This window comes from Gavia stellata, chromosome 37 (assembly GCF_030936135.1).
Source record: "Gavia stellata isolate bGavSte3 chromosome 37, bGavSte3.hap2, whole genome shotgun sequence".
NCBI classification, from domain to species: domain Eukaryota; kingdom Metazoa; phylum Chordata; class Aves; order Gaviiformes; family Gaviidae; genus Gavia; species Gavia stellata.
Genome location: NC_082630.1, coordinates 103,348 through 119,288, shown reverse-complemented (window position 1 = coordinate 119,288; position 15,941 = coordinate 103,348). Strand labels below are relative to the sequence as shown.

Here is a 15,941-nt window from a genome sequence, read left to right as displayed (position 1 = left end):
TGGTGCCGCCATCTTGCCTGCGGGCACCCCGTACCGCTGAGCTGGCTTTGCCGGGCGCGCGGGGCCTGCCGGGAGAGAGCGGCGGCGGCGGCGGGGAGCGGCGCGGCGCGGGCAGGTGGGCGCTGCGGGGGGTCCCCGGGGGTCCCCGTCCCCTGTGGCCGTGCCGGGGGACTGCGGGGGGTGGTGTCCCCCGTAGCGGGGCTGGGGGGTCACTGATGGCTCTTGCAGCGGGGGTCAGTGGCGTCGCCTGAGGGGGATCCTGGGGAGGGGTCGGTGGCGTCCCCTGTGAGGGGGGGCTGGCGGGTCAGGGGTGTTCCGGCTGAGGGGGGCTGAGGGGGCCAGTGGTGTCCCCTGTGGGGGTACTGGGAGGGTCTGTGGTGTCCCCTGTGGGGGTACTGGGAGGGTCTGTGGTGTCCCCTGTGGGGGGTACTGGGAGGGCCTGTGGTGTCCCCTGTGGGGGTACTGGGAGGGTCTGTGGTGTCCCCTGTGGGGGGTACTGGGAGGGCCAGTGGTGTCCCCTGTGGGGGGTACTGGGGAGGGTCTGTGGTGTCCCCTGTGGGGGGTACTGGGGAGGGTCTGTGGTGTGCCCTGTGGGGGTACTGGGAGGGTCTGTGGTGCCCCCTGTGGGGGGGTACTGGGAGGGTCTGTGGTATCCCCTGTGGGGGGTACTGGGAGGGCCAGTGGTGTCCTCTGTGGGGGTACTGGGAGGGTCTGTGGTGTCCCCTGTGGGGGGTACTGGGAGGGCCCGTGGTGTCCCCTGTGGGGGTACTGGGAGGGCCCGTGGTGTCCCCTGTGGGGGTACTGGGAGGGTCTGTGGTGTCCCCTGTGGGGGGGTACTGGGAGGGTCTGTGGTGTCCCCTGTGGGGGGTACTGGGGAGGGTCTGTGGTGTCCCCTGTGGGGGTACTGGGAGGGTCTGTGGTGCCCCCTGTGGGGGGTACTGGGAGGGTCTGTGGTATCCCCTGTGGGGGGTACTGGGAGGGTCTGTGGTGTCCCTTGTGGGGAGTACTGGGAGGGTCTGTGGTATCCCCTGTGGGGGGTACTGGGAGGGTCTGTGGTGTCCCCTGTGGGGGTACTGGGAGGGTCTGTGGTGCCCCCTGTGGGGGGGTACTGGGGAGGGCCAGTGGTGCCCCCTGTGGGGGGGTACTGGGAGGGTCTGTGGTGCCCCCTGTGGGGGGTACTGGGATGGTCTGTGGTATCCCCTGTGGGGGGTACTGGGGAGGGCCAGTGGTGCCCCCTTTGGGGGGGTACTGGGAGGGCCAGTGGTGCCCCCTGTGGGGGGGTACTGGGAGGGTCTGTGGTGCCCCCTGTGGGGGGCACTGGGAGGGCCAGTGGTGCCCCCTGTGGGGGGTACTGGGAGGGCCAGTGGTGTCCCCTGTGGGGGTACTGGGAGGGCCAGTGGTGCCCCCTGTGGGGGGTACTGGGGAGGGCCAGTGGTGCCCCCTGTGGGGGTACTGGAAAGGTCTGTGGTGCCCCCTGTGGGGGGTACTGGGAGGGTCTGTGGTGCCGCCTGTGGGGGTACTGGAAAGGTCTGTGGTGCCCCCTGTGGGGGGTACTGGGAGGGTCTGTGGTGTCCCTTGTGGGGGGTACTGGGAGGGTCTGTGGTATCCCCTGTGGGGGGTACTGGGAGGGCCTGTGGTATCCCTTGTGGGGAGTACTGGGAGGGTCTGTGGTGTCCCCTGTGGGGGGGTACCGGGGAGGGTCTGTGGTGTCCCCTGTGGGGGTACCGGGGAGGGTCTGTGGTGTCCCCTGTGGGGGGTACTGGGAGGGCCAGTGGTGTCCCCTGTGGGGGGTACTGGGAGGGCCAGTGGTGTCCCCTGTGGGGAGTACTGGGAGGGTCTGTGGTGTCCCCTGTGGGGGGTACTGGGAGGGCCAGTGGTGCCCCCTGTGGGGGGTACTGGGAGGGCCAGTGGTGCCCCCTGTGGGGGCATACTGGGAGGGCCAGTGGTGCCCCCTGTGGGGGCATACTGGGAGGGCCAGTGGTGCCCCCTGTGGGGGCATACTGGGAGGGCCAGTGGTGCCCCCTGTGGGGGGCACTGGGAGGGCCAGTGGTGTCCCCTGTGGGGGGGTACTGGGAGGGTCTGTGGTGTCCCCTGTGGGGGGGTACTGGGAGGGTCTGTGGTGTCCCCTGTGGGGGGCACTGGGAGGATCTGTGGTGTCCCCTGTGGGGGGTACTGGGGATGGCTAGTGGTGTCCCCTACAGCAGTGCTTGCGTGGGGATCGGCAGTGTCCCATAGAGTAGTGCCGGGGAGTCAGCGGTGTCCCCTGTAGCTTTGCTTGGGCAGGGAAGCGGCAGTGTCCCCTGGTGCTGTGCTGAGGGTGCTGGGGCCTGGTGGTGTCCCACAGAGCGGGGCGGGGGTCAGCCGTGTCCCCCGGAGCTGTGCTGGGGGTCAGCAATGCCACCTGTAGCAGTGCAGGGGGTCACTGCTTTACTCTGTGGCAGTGCTGGGGATCAGTGGTGTCAGAGGTGGCCCCTACGGCTTCACTGGGGATCTGTGGTGTCCTCTGTATGCTTCCTGGTGAAGGGCTGGGGACCTGTGGTGTCCCCTATAGCTCTGCCGACTGCAGCAGCTGGGGGATCCGTGGCATTTCCTATAGCACTGCTAGGAAGCAGCAGCATCGCCTCTAGCTTTGCTGGGAGGGGTGGGTCAGCAGTGTGCCCTATTAGCAGATACCACCACTCATCTGCTGAGGCTTTGGGAGGGTCTGTCCTCTCCTGGACAGGGGCTTTGGGACTTCCCCACTGCCAGGACGGACGGGCCCTGGAGGTCACTGCAGGACTGGGGCCAGGGGGCCCTGTGCTGGTGGGGGGCTGGCAGATTGGGCAGGCACCCGGCCCTAAACCGGCCCAACACAGCCCTCATTGGGGTGGGGGTGTCTCCCCTCCTGCTGTCCTGACCCCAAAGCAGGGCCACAGCCCATGCCAAACCCAGCCGGGGAAATCGGGGCTCGGCCCGGGGCAGGGGAGTGGTGCTGGGCTGCGGTTGGAGGAACAGGAATGTGGAGTAAATTTGCAGGCGGTTGCACTGCATACCTGAGATGTCAGGTGTTTATCTTGCTGTTCTGATGTGTGAGATCTTTTACTGGGAGGCTCAGCTCTGACTTTTACCCTGACAGACCCGTTTGTGGTGGGGATGTGTTGCTGGATCCTTCCGTTGGTCTGTCCGGAGGTGCAGGTGGAAATCCAGGGCAATGCCCATGAGCTTGATTTCCATTTTTAATAGCGAGAACAAAGAAAATGGCAAGCAGTTTGGAGGTCCGTAGGAAAATGTTACATCCAAACTTCTCCTCCTTTGGAGGAGGTGATGCTTCTGATTTCTTATGCCTTATGGCCCTCCCGAATCTCCCGCCTGCAGTGAGGACCAGGAGTAAGGTAATCCTGGAGCATCTGCAGCCAGAGGTGAACATCTGAGTTTCCTTGGCCGGAGTGGGTCATGGTGCTGCTGCTCTTGGCTCTGTGAGTTGCTGCCAGCGCTGTGTGGTGTTTGTGGGTGGGATTCAACCAGTGAGTTTTTTGGTAGGCTTGTACTTCCTTTTCTCAGAGCCATCAAAGATAACGATGGCCTGGGAGCTCTTGTTCGCATCTTACTCTGAAGAGTTTAGTAAGGCAATACAGAGAGTGACTTCTCTGGTGTCTTGGGGATATTCCTCCTTGAATAGCGTGTCTTTTCTAAAGTCTGCTGGACTCTCGATTCCTCCCTTACTGGGAGTGGGACATGATGCCATGCACAGAGGGTGTCTAAAATCACCAAAGACCTTTTTTGACCTTTTTGTCATGTGCTCCTTTCCATCTGTAAGCAGGGCAGGCTGGCAATCAGATATCATTTGTGATGAGTGTTTTGGTCTCAGACTTGGCCTCCTTTTCTCCTCCCAAGGTTTCAGCCAAAGGCTTCAGGATGTGTTGCGAATCTGACCTGGTTTCCTTTACTGACCTGAGTCAGGCAGGATTGCCTTGAGGCCAGCTTGAGGCTGAGTGGGTATTGGGATATTAAATGTGGATCCCAAGGAAAAAAAACTTGCATTCTGGCTTTGCTGTCAGATTTTCTTGTTTCTTCATTGGATTTGGTGGGGCTTTAATTGTCTGGGATGTTGATGAGAGCACTGGACAGAAGAGATTAATGTAGTCGCATGGTTCATTCGATAATGGGATTAACTCATTATAAGGTATTGGCTTTGTCCTGCAGTGTCTTGTGCCTACATGTAGTTGATCTGCTGACTTCCTTTGCAGGACTGTTGCCCAAACAGGTGACTGCTGTCTGAACTTGTGTTTCTTATGTCCTTTCAGAACTTCTGCAGTCCCATGGCGACGTACCTGGAGTTCATCCAGCAAAATGAGGAGCGTGACGGAGTGCGTTTCAGCTGGAACGTGTGGCCCTCCAGCAGGCTGGAGGCCACAAGGATGGTTGTCCCCCTGGCCTGTCTTCTGACCCCACTGAAGGAGCGTCTTGACCTGCCGCCTGTGCAGTATGAACCGGTGCTTTGCAGCAGGCCGACTTGCAAAGCAGTGCTCAACCCGCTCTGGTATGAACTTCTTGGCTGGGGATGTTAAGAGAAGCTGGGTTTACCTAGTTTTTATCTGAACTTTGCTACTCCCTTATGCCCTTTTTCCTCTGCTTGGTGCCTGGCAGCCTCCTTCATTTAGATGTAGTGGGTTTGTTAAAATCCATGTGTGCCTAATGAGATACGTTGAATGCCAGCCCATCGCTAGAGCTGCCAGAAACAGAGGAGAGAGGAATGCCTTTGGGGAGACTATTAAGGCAGAGATGATATGGAACTGGTGAGCCCTCTTACTGTTCCGGAGAATTTTGTGGTGAATGATGAAACTTAAAATAAACAAAGGTGCCGATTATACTGATATTGTCCTCTGGGCTGTGATGTTTGCTTGGTTTCCTGCTTCCTACATATCCTACTGCTTGTAGGTCAGTTCCAGTATAAGCATCAAGGTTTTCTTTGAAGTTTTGCTGAGAATTTAAGAGGAATAATCTTGGTCCCAAAATCATGTGATGATTGTACATAGTCAGAGTGTAGCATTGGGCTGAGAAAAAGCAGGGAAGGCCAGTAAGAGGAAGTAAGAAGAGATCAAGCCCATGAAATAAGAATATGGCTAGGCTTTACTGCACCAGCAGTTACAGGGTGTTGTAGCGAGCTGATGAGAGTCAACTCTTTGGGGCAGGGAACGGCCTGTTTGTTCAGTGTTTGTACAGGATCTGGGTGAATGGCTCCTGCTGCTCTGTGACTGCAGTACTTGAGTGCTACAGCTGTACAAACAGTAAGATGACTGAGGTAAGCCCAAGTGTAGTGAAAGAATGATTAGACCTAAGTCTTTGTCTGCCAAAGGCTAAGTTCCAGAGAGCTGTCAGCGGTGCTCACGCTGACAAGCCTGGAAAGTGGCAGGGCTAGATGAGCTAATGGACTTTCTGGCAATAGAATGAGAGTCTGAATCCCTAAAACTCTTGTCGTTCTAGTTGGAGTGTCTGATACTCTGTTTCTTCCTCAGTGCTGTGAACCAGCGTAGATAATTGTGAAACTGCACTGTAAAATCGTTCCTGTAGTTATACTAACATCTTTCCCTTGCAGCCAAGTTGACTATCGGGCCAAGCTCTGGGCTTGTAACTTCTGTTTTCAGAGAAATCAGGTAAGTTGGAAAAAGCATCAGCCCTTCCATCTTTTCAGGGAACATTTTATTGATGGCCTCCCCTGGCAAAGGATGTTAAGCATAAATTCCACTTTTCTAGATTCCTTCCCTTGGCCTTTTTCTCTTGCTGAGTCCAGGCCACAGTACTTGTTAATGGGTCTGTTTTACCTGACGTCTTGTCTATTTTCAATTCAGTTTTGGCAGTGATTTTAACAGGATGCAGGGCATAGGAAGGAGATAAAAATGCTATTTTGTCCCATGTGTTTCCAGTGTGTTTTAATCACTTGACATTTACTGTTCTTGCCGAGTATGAAATTCATTAGACTTGAGTAGACTTTTGCCATCAGACACTGTTGCGTGGCTAAATGAATTTCAACTAAAACATGGTTGCTGCTTTAGTCCGACCTTTTATTTACACTGGATTGAGCAGCTGTCTGTACTTCTGGCCACTTGTTGTCTGTGCTTAGGAAAACAGCAGTATGGGTCTCTTGTCATGAATTAATCAGGTTGGTGCAGTGGCAGTAAATAAAGAGTTGAATAACCACATCACGAGCAGGGCAGCCTCTGTACTGCAGAGGAGGGCCCTACATTTCTGTCCTGCAACTTCCTTGTCCTAATTTTTTGTTCTCTTTTTCAGTTCCCTCCAGCATATGCAGGCATATCTGAAGTCAATCAACCAGCAGAGCTTATGCCTCAGTTTTCAACAATTGAATATATAGTGCAGGTAAATGAATTGTAGGCAAGTTTGAAGCCCCCAGAATTGTCTTGTTTGTGACAGCTTATGTGTGTATCAGATTTACTTAAGATAATGCAAATAAATAACATTTCCGCAGGATGCTTAAGATAGGGCTCATTTTATTCCTTAGCTGGCGGCATTCTAAAGTGTCACCTGGCATATGCACATGCCTAGTAAATCCATCTCTTTCCACATTAGCGAGGTCCGCAGACGCCGTTGATCTTCCTGTATGTTGTCGACACGTGCTTGGAGGAGGAGGACTTACAGGCACTGAAGGAGTCCCTCCAGATGTCCCTAAGTCTGCTGCCTGCCGACGCTCTGGTGGGGCTTATCACGTTCGGCAGAATGGTCCAGGTTCATGAGCTGAGCTGTGAAGGAATTTCCAAGAGCTATGTGTTTAGGGGCACAAAGGACCTGACAGCTAAGCAAATACAGGTACGTTCGGCCATCTCTTAGGCCAGTGGCTTGTTCCTGTTAGCTCTGTTGACACCACTGCTGGTCTTTCAAGCTCTGGGCTCTTGGGGAGGAAGGAGGGTTCAGTGCTCTTAACTGTTAGCCTGTTTCCCTCCCAATATCTGTCCTGTCTTTTTGCCTTTGTAAATTCCTTGGAAGCTTGTCCAAGGCAGAGTTTGTGTATCTTGCATAATGGACCCATTGATCCATTCTTAATGGGAGTGCAAAGATTAATAATTTCACAGATTTTAATGTATTTAATGCTACAGTATTGCAGGCCTCAGGGTATATTGCTTGACAGCAAATGATGTGTTTAGTGTTTGAACGGTACATCTCCTCTGCCTCCTTTTTTCTTTTCTCTAGGATATGCTTGGGCTTTCGAGGCCAGCTGTCCCCATTCAACAGGGAAGACCTCTTCAAACTCCAGAGCAACCTGTTATTTCCAGCAGGTAAGCTGCACCAGCACAGCAGAAGAGCAGGGCAGATGTTTTATGGCCTTTTTGGGCTCATGCTTCTAAACCTGGTTTTCCCAAGAGGGGTCTTTGTAAGAAGATTTAAATGCTATTGTCTTATTAGTTATTTCCCTACATCAAGTGGTACATATGGATGGGATTTACTAGAGCTGCAGGCAATGTGTCAGACTTCTACAGTATCTTAGTTTTGCAGTTTCTTTCTTCTCTAATCTGAAAGGACTTATGAGAAAGAAAGCATTCAATTTGAATTTTTGCAGGTTTCTGCAGCCTGTACATAAGATTGACATGAATTTAACAGACCTGCTCGGAGAACTGCAAAGGGACCCGTGGCCAGTGACCCAGGGAAAGAGGCCTTTACGTTCCACTGGAGTAGCTCTTTCGATTGCTGTTGGCTTATTGGAGGTACTCTTAGTGCTGTGGTTTATTTGAGATGAGCTGGTCAAAGTAAGCACCTGGCAGTCTTTGCAGAGACACGTGCAGGTGGCAGTCCAGCTTGGTCTGTGCCCGGTTATGTTGGGCTGCAGAGGTGCAATTTGTCTCCACTGACCTTTGACATGAATTAGCACCAGCTGGTGTAGAGTGGGCTGGGAGTTTACATTGAAATGGTAAAATATGCAGGTGTTTAAAGGTCTCTGATTCTTGTGTGTATCGCCACGTGGAGGTGATGCTATGCACTGGGTTTATCTGAGGGTCATTTCAGATAAAGTAAGTAAAGATGTAAGTAAAAAGAACAGAAACTGCCTGCTTCCTGTTATGAGGACATGAAGCTTGACATAGCTTGAGTCTAAACTTGAGCGACTGTCAGGAAATGCATCCCTGTTTGTCAAGGCAGTCTCTAGCAGAGACAGGTCGCTAATGACATTGCAGAAACACATGCAAATGCTTCTCTAAAGAAAGCATCAGGCTTTCCTTTTTCCCCCACCCTTTTTTTTTTTTTCCTCTCCCTCTCTCTGATATAAGTCTTTATTTTTATTTTAGGGCACATTTCCAAACACAGGGGCCAGAATAATGCTGTTTACAGGTGGGCCACCAACACAAGGACCAGGCATGGTGGTAGGAGATGAACTGAAAACACCCATCCGTTCTTGGCACGACATAGAGAAGGACAACGCAAGGTTCATGAAGAAGGCCACCAAAGTAGGTGCTAGTGCCTGCTGGGTGTGTTTAAAACCAAAAACTGAATATATTGTGTCAGAACACTAAGTGGGGGGAAAGACCGTAACACAAACCTACATACGCTGCTATGTTGACAGCTGCCCAGTGTCCTTCCCCAGGGAACGAACGTATTCCATTCCCTCGATGTGGGAACAGTATGTCCAGCTATTCACATGGTTGTCCTTGAAGTGCCTCAGACTTTTGTGTACGTTAAATTGTGAGAATGGTCAAGGGAAGGGTAAAAAAGACTTCCTCCTAGTTACTTCTCCAGCGCAGTCTTGTGCCTTCTCAGAGAAAGAACCATTTCAATGTTGTTTCTTAGCTGATGGTGGGTGGAGAGTTCGTTCATCAACATCATTGTATCTCCTTCTGGGGAGGAAAAAACTTGTCTTTCAGGAATTGGTCACTTCTAGAAAGCCTCTTTTGTCTTCCTGGAGTATGAAACAACAGTTAATATAGTTAAAATGTCAGGCATGATAGGAAGCAGTATGACACCTGTTCTCTTAACTATCCCCTAGGAAACTTTGGGTTTCCGCTACGTTTTCACAAAGATCCCATGCAATTCATGCACTCTCTATTTGTGACATGCAACTCTAGCTCATCCAAGTGCAAACACCCTAGGAAGGAGAAGCGTGCTCCAGCAGAGCAGTAAGAGCAAACAGCTCTTTAGTTACTACAGCACTGGTGATTGCTTCATTTTGCCTTGTGTTTCATGTGTTGGCCTCAGCTGGAGAGCAGTAGAAAAATTGCCCATTGCGGCATCCTAAACACCGTGTACGTTTTCCCCAGCACTACGAGACTCTGGCTAATCGCACTGCAGCCAACGGGCATTGCATCGACATCTATGCCTGTGCCCTGGACCAGACTGGACTGCTAGAGATGAAGTGTTGTGCAAACCTCACCGGGTATGTTCATAACAGGAGAGCACAAAGTTGGCACCTGTGGGTTTTTTTTTTTTTTTTGGAGCGGCAGAATGGTTCAGAAAGTGGTTAAGTTTGCTGTCAGGGCAAAAGGGTAAGATTTTCATCATTCTATTCTAAACTGTGGTTTGAATTTGCCAGGAATTATATGGCAAACGTCCCCTGATCCCAGTCCACATTTCTGAAGTCTCAAAACAGCATGTGAATTAGCACTGCTGGTAGAAAACTCGATGTCCTGCTTTGAGAAAGGTATTCTAAAGCATGGTGCAATATGTCTTTTGCAAATGCTTTCTGCCTCCTTGGGAGATAGCAAGTATCCTTTCCAGAATTTATGGGATAGAGATGCCGTGGTGTGTGCATGACTGCAGTGCCATCAGAAGAGGAGAGCATCAGGCATGGTGGGTAGAAGCTTTCCTTCTGTGGGCCAGATTTGCTCTGCTTAACAGCTCACTTGCGCTTTCTCCAGGGATTCTTGGCTTCCCTGGATCCAGTTTTAAGTGACATCTCTAAGGGGTAAATCTCTGTGTTCCAAATTGCTGAAAACCTTATGGTCTCTGTGAGGAAGGCTGTGTGCTAAACAGGGCCTTTTGGGGACTCAGCATGTCTTGCTGGCCATTTAAAATCTGCTGTGTCTAGGGAGTCAAAGGATGGTGTGAGCAAATGCAAGGTATTTGTAAATAATCACGTAATACTCCATAAGCAGAAGAGAGATTGTTTGACCCTTTGGTTGCGGTATTAAGCTCCATATGATTGGGCCTGGGTTTACCAAGGCACTTGGGGAAGGCACAGCACAGACCCGTGCACCCGTCCTCGTGCTGCAGTGGTGCAGCCATCCTGTCTATAGTGTGGGTGGTTCCAGCCCTGCTCAGGAAAGCAGGCTGAGCAAAGCTCTTTCTTGGGTTGAGGTACATCTAACTGGTGGAACATGAGCATTTTTAAGGGAGCTAAAGGGATGTCAAAAAATACAGTTGAGAAAGCAAGCTGGCAAAGATGGAGCATTAACTTGTCTGGCTTTGGAGGAGGCGACCGTGAATCTGCGTTCCCTGATGTGAATTCCACCTATGCGAAGGCATGCTTTAAAACAGTTTCTGCATGTGTTTGCGTGCATGAGAGCTGGAGGGATGTATCCTTTGTGCTTTACTTCTAGTTCCCAGTTGCTTCAGTTCCTTTGTGTATCGTTTTTTCTTTCCCAGAGGACATATGGTGATGGGAGACTCCTTCAACACTTCTCTCTTCAAGCAGACCTTCCAGCGGGTATTTAACAAAGGGTTCAATGGGGAATTTCGCATGGCTTTTGGTGCAAGTTTGGACGTGAAGGTAAGAGATTAGTTTCACTGGATGACATTAACTGGGAAATACAAGTGCTGTTCATTCAAAAGTCCATTTAAGTGTCTGGGGTGTAGAAAATGCTACATGTTTGAGGTCAGCCATAGTGCCTGTTTTGGGAGAGGCACTGTGCTGGAGTGAGTGGAGGGATTTTTGTTTGGAAGCTCATTAAGTTTGTGTCTGTTTGGGGTTTTTTGTTTTTTTTTTTTTTAAAAACCGCTGAGGTCAGCCTCTCCCCACTCAGCAAGGAACATTTCATACTCTCTCATGGTCATTATAAATATGTCTTCATTATTAAAATGTGACTATGTAGATTCTCTTACGTTCACTAATTGTAGCAGCGGGTAATCTGGGAAAATGCTCAGAGATGCTTTCCCTGACAGCTATGTGTACACATCAACTGATCAAAGCCGAGCAACTGATTTAGTCTGTGTGTATTCTATTTGACTGACTTGATTTAGATAAAAAAACCCAAAACCAACTTCTTTTACCTTGTTCTAGACGTCTAGGGAGCTGAAAATTGCAGGAGCTATTGGACCATGCATATCCCTGAATGCTAAAGGGCCGTGTGTCTCTGAAAATGTAAGTTTCTGACATGGAAAAATCTTTAATAAAGAAGTAAATAAACAGTGCACGGTTTCTGTCCAGACCTACAGCTCAGCTAGAACGTCAGAGCTTTCAACGAGAAGAACTATTTGGAAACATGCCTAGGAAAAGACAGTCTTTCCTAGATTAAATTCTTGCCCCGTAAAGCTTTCTTTTAACTGTATGTACTTCAGTAACTTCATTCACACCCAAAAGATAAGAAATCTAGAAGGCCTGCCCTACCTTGTACCTCTGATCAGAATTTAACATAAACTTGCCTTACGTGCCGCTAGAGACAAAAATCCTGCTTTCTTTTCAATTCTGTGCAGGAGCTTGGAATTGGAGGAACATCTCAATGGAAAATTTGTAGTCTGGATCCCAGCACAACTCTGGCCATTTACTTTGAAGTGGTAAATCAGGTCAGTCCTGGCTTCTCTTTTTTTCTGGTCGTCTTTTTTACACACCAAACTATTTGCTTGTAACAGGGTCAGGAAGTGCAACAACATCCCCTGTGTTGCGGATGGATCTTTGCAAAGCAACCAAGTGTTTTGTGCCAAAGAAATAGTCTCAGAAGTGGTTTTCATATGCATAAGTTGCCTAATATTTTTGTTCTGTACAAAACCTGCTTTTTTTATTTATTTAACAAAGAAGAAATTGTCTTTTTGCCAGTAAGTGCTGTGGAGAATAAAAGTAAAAATACCTTCAAATTCTTGGAGAGCTGGTCCTCCAAGTTGAAATACCTTGATGGCTCAGAAGCAACTTTTGGCTGGGGAGGTTTCTGAGCACGTGGCAGCTGGAAGCTAGGAAGGCCACCCCAAAGGAACTCTGTTCTGTGTGTGTGTCCCTGTCTTCTCTGCTGTGTGGGCTTGTTACTATTGGGAATAGGATGGTGGACTCGCAGGACCTTTGCTCAGACCTTGTACTGCCGTTCTTATGTTCATTGCTATACAGACGATAAGTTGCCGCCATCCTTTAAGGGACAAGCTGAGGAAGTGTCACGCACAGTATTAAATGGACCCAGGACCACTTTGACTCTGAGGGCTGCTGGAAAACACAACGCTAACAGATGTGTCTCTCTTCTCTGGTCCAACTCTGGCTTGTACTTATTCTATGATTTCTCAAATGATGCCCTGGAGTTCTCTGTAGTGTACAGAGCTATGGAAAAGCCAGCCCGTTTTGAAGGCTTACCTTGTTTCATTTGCAGCACAACGCACCAATACCTCAGGGAGGCAGAGGGGCAGTGCAGTTTGTCACTCAGTATCAACACTCCAGTACACAGAAGCGCATTCGTGTCACCACCATAGCCAGAAAGTGAGTATCTCATGCCAGTTCTTTGGCAGAGTGGCAGAAACTTAAGCTGCAGTCTGTGCTGGAATTCTTCTAGCTTTTTGTTGCATGCATTGGCCGCAGAGTATTAGGCACAGGGAGGCTGAATCTGGTTTGGTCTTTGCTGAAGGTGAATGCATGTAGCACTAACCCTTTACTAACCCTATAGTTGGGCAGATGCACAGAGTCAACTCCAGCATATAGAAGCTGCGTTTGACCAGGAAGCAGCTGCGGTGCTGATGGCACGACTGGGAGTGTACAGAGCTGAATCTGAGGAGGGACCTGATGTTCTGCGATGGCTGGACAGACAGCTGATCAGACTGGTAAAACCAATAGACTGCAGTTGGGTGTGTTCTTGATTTTAGTAAAAATTGTCTCTGGAGATGAAAATGCTATCTTTTTCCAGATCAACTTGCTTACTTTGTGCTGTGGTCACAGCCCTGTAGTTGTAGTACACAATAGCTCAGAAGCCACTATGATCAGGGTAGGTAAACATCCCATCACGCTGAAGGAGTTAAACCTGCGATTAAAGAAGTGATAGTGAAACAGAGAATAATGCAGGTGGGAAGGAACCTCTGGAGGTTTCTGGTTCAACCCCCCTGCTCAAAGTAGGGCCAGCTTTGAAGTTAGAGCAGGGTCTTCTTCAGTTGAGTTTTGAAGATCTCCAAAGATGGAGTTTCTTTTGCTTCTCTTGACAACCTGTTCCAATGTTTGATCAGAGTCACTGTGGTATTTCTTTTTCTTTTCCCCCCCCTTTTTCCCCCCTCCCCCACTTTTCCCACCCCCCACTTTTCCCACCCCCCACTTTTCCCACCCCCCACTTCCCCACCCCCCACTTTCCCGCCACTTTCCCGCCACTTTCCCTCCACTTTCCCCCCACTTTCCCCCCACTTTTCCCCCCTTCCCCCCCCACTTTCCCCCCAGTTTCCCCCCCCTTCCCCCCCTTCCCCCCCTTCCCCCCCCTCACTTTCCCCCCCACTTTCCCCCCCACTTTCCCCCCTCCCCCCCCTTTTCACCTTTCCCCCCCCCTTCCCCCCCCCTTTCCCCCCCCTTCCCCCCCCCTTCCCCCCCCCTTCCCCCCCCTTCCCCCCCCCTTCCCCCCCCCTTCCCCCCCCCCTTTCCCACACCCCCTTTCCCACACCCCCTTTCCCACACCCCCTTTCCCACACCCCCTTTCCCACACCCCCTTTCCCACACCCCCTTTCCCACACCCCCTTTCCCACACCCCACCTTTCTCCCCCCGCCCCTTTCTCCCCCCGCCCCTTTCTCCCCCCGCCCCTTTCTCCCCCCGCCCCTTTCTCCCCCCGCCCCTTTCTCCCCCCGCCCCTTTCTCCCCCCGCCCCTTTCTCCCCCGCCCCTTTCTCCCCCCGCCCTTTCTCCCCCCCGCCCCTTTCTCCCCCCCCGCCCCTTTCTCCCCCCCGCCCCTTTCTCCCCCCCCGCCCCTTTCTCCCCCCCCGCCCCTTTCTCCTCCCCCCGCCCCTTTCTCTCCCCGCCCCTTTCTCTCCCCGCCCCTTCTCTCCCGCCCCTTCTCTCCCCGCCCCTTTCTCTCCCCGCCCCTTTCTCTCCCCGCCCCTTTCTCTCCCCGCCCCTTTCTCTCCCCGCCCCTTTCTCTCCCCGCCCCTTTCTCTCCCCGCCCCTTTCTCTCCCCGCCCCTTTCTCTCCCCGCCCCTTTCTCTCCCGCCCCTTTCTCTCCCCGCCCCTTTCTCTCCCCGCCCCTTTCTCTCCCCGCCCCTTTCTCTCCCCGCCCCTTTCTCTCCCCCGCCCCTTTCTCTCCCCCGCCCCTTTCTCCTCCCCGCCCCTTTCTCCCCCCCCGCCCCTTTCTCCCCCCCCGCCCCTTTCTCCCCCCCCGCCCCTTTCTCCCCCCCCGCCCCTTTCTCCCCCCCCGCCCCTTTCTCCCCCCCCGCCCCTTTCTCCCCCCCCGCCCCTTTCTCCCCCCCCGCCCCTTTCTCCCCCCCCGCCCCTTTCTCCCCCCCCGCCCCTTTCTCCCCCCCCGCCCCTTTCTCCCCCCCCGCCCCTTTCTCCCCCCCCGCCCCTTTCTCCCCCCCCGCCCCTTTTCTCCTCCTTTCTCCCCCCCCGCCCCTTTCTCCCCCCCCGCCCCTTTCTCCCCCCCCGCCCCTTTCTCCCCCCCCGCCCCTTTCTCCCCCCCCGCCCCTTTCTCCCCCCCGCCCCTTTCTCCCCCCCCGCCCCTTTCTCCCCCCCCGCCCCTTTCTCCCCCCCCGCCCCTTTCTCCCCCCCCGCCCCTTTCTCCCCCCCCGCCCCTTTCTCCCCCCCCGCCCCTTTCTCCCCCCCCGCCCCTTTCTCCCCCCCCGCCCCTTTCTCCCCCCCCGCCCCTTTCTCCCCCCCCGCCCCTTTCTCCCCCCCCGCCCCTTTCTCCCCCCCCGCCCCTTTCTCCCCCCCGCCCCTTTCTCTCCCCGCCCCTTTCTCTCCCCGCCCCTTTCTCTCCCCCGCCCCTTTCTCTCCCCGCCCCTTTCTCTCCCCGCCCCTTTCTCTCCCCGCCCCTTTCTCTCCCCGCCCCTTTCTCTCCCCGCCCCTTTCTCTCCCCGCCCCTTTCTCTCCCCGCCCCTTTCTCTCCCCGCCCCTTTCTCTCCCCGCCCCTTTCTCTCCCCGCCCCTTTCTCTCCCCGCCCCTTTCTCTCCCCGCCCCTTTCTCTCCCCGCCCCTTTCTCTCCCCGCCCCTTTCTCTCCCCGCCCCTTTCTCTCCCCGCCCCTTTCTCTCCCCGCCCCTTTCTCTCCCCGCCCCTTTCTCTCCCCGCCCCTTTCTCTCCCCGCCCCTTTCTCTCCCCGCCCCTTTCTCTCCCCGCCCCTTTCTCTCCCCGCCCCTTTCTCTCCCCGCCCCTTTCTCTCCCCGCCCCTTTCTCTCCCCGCCCCTTTCTCTCCCCGCCCCTTTCTCTCCCCGCCCCTTTCTCTCCCCGCCCCTTTCTCTCCCCGCCCCTTTCTCTCCCCGCCCCTTTCTCTCCCCGCCCCTTTCTCTCCCCGCCCCTTTCTCTCCCCGCCCTTTCTCTCCCCGCCCCTTTCTCTCCCCGCCCCTTTCTCTCCCCGCCCCTTTCTCTCCCCGCCCCTTTCTCTCCCCGCCCCTTTCTCTCCCCGCCCCTTTCTCTCCCCGCCCCTTTCTCTCCCCGCCCCTTTCTCTCCCCGCCCCTTTCTCTCCCCGCCCCTTTCTCTCCCCGCCCCTTTCTCTCCCCCGCCCCCTTTCTCTCCCCGCCCCTTCTCTCCCCGCCCCTTCTCTCCCCGCCCCTTCTCTCCCCGCCCCTTCTCTCCCCCCCCCTTCTCTCCCCCCCCCTTCTCTCCCCCCCCCTTCTCTCCCCCCCCCCTTCTCTCCCCCCCCTTCTCTCCCA

At 53.8% G+C, this 15,941-nt stretch overlaps 1 protein-coding gene across 1 annotated transcript in view; it reads left to right on the top strand.

Moving 5' to 3' along the window:
- Window positions 1–97: 97 nt before the first annotated feature.
- SEC23B (SEC23 homolog B, COPII coat complex component) overlaps window positions 98–15,941 on the top strand; it is a 31,333-nt gene continuing 15,489 nt past the window's right edge. The window contains exons 1-14 of the mRNA XM_059832974.1: window positions 98–115; window positions 4,284–4,519; window positions 5,576–5,633; window positions 6,271–6,357; window positions 6,568–6,804; window positions 7,186–7,271; window positions 7,553–7,697; window positions 8,274–8,432; window positions 9,240–9,355; window positions 10,564–10,687; window positions 11,198–11,278; window positions 11,611–11,700; window positions 12,486–12,592; window positions 12,777–12,930. Coding sequence (XP_059688957.1) covers window positions 4,299–4,519; window positions 5,576–5,633; window positions 6,271–6,357; window positions 6,568–6,804; window positions 7,186–7,271; window positions 7,553–7,697; window positions 8,274–8,432; window positions 9,240–9,355; window positions 10,564–10,687; window positions 11,198–11,278; window positions 11,611–11,700; window positions 12,486–12,592; window positions 12,777–12,930 — 1,665 coding nt within the window. The 5' untranslated portion in view covers window positions 98–115; window positions 4,284–4,298. The remainder of the gene's footprint in view (window positions 116–4,283; window positions 4,520–5,575; window positions 5,634–6,270; window positions 6,358–6,567; window positions 6,805–7,185; window positions 7,272–7,552; window positions 7,698–8,273; window positions 8,433–9,239; window positions 9,356–10,563; window positions 10,688–11,197; window positions 11,279–11,610; window positions 11,701–12,485; window positions 12,593–12,776; window positions 12,931–15,941) is intronic.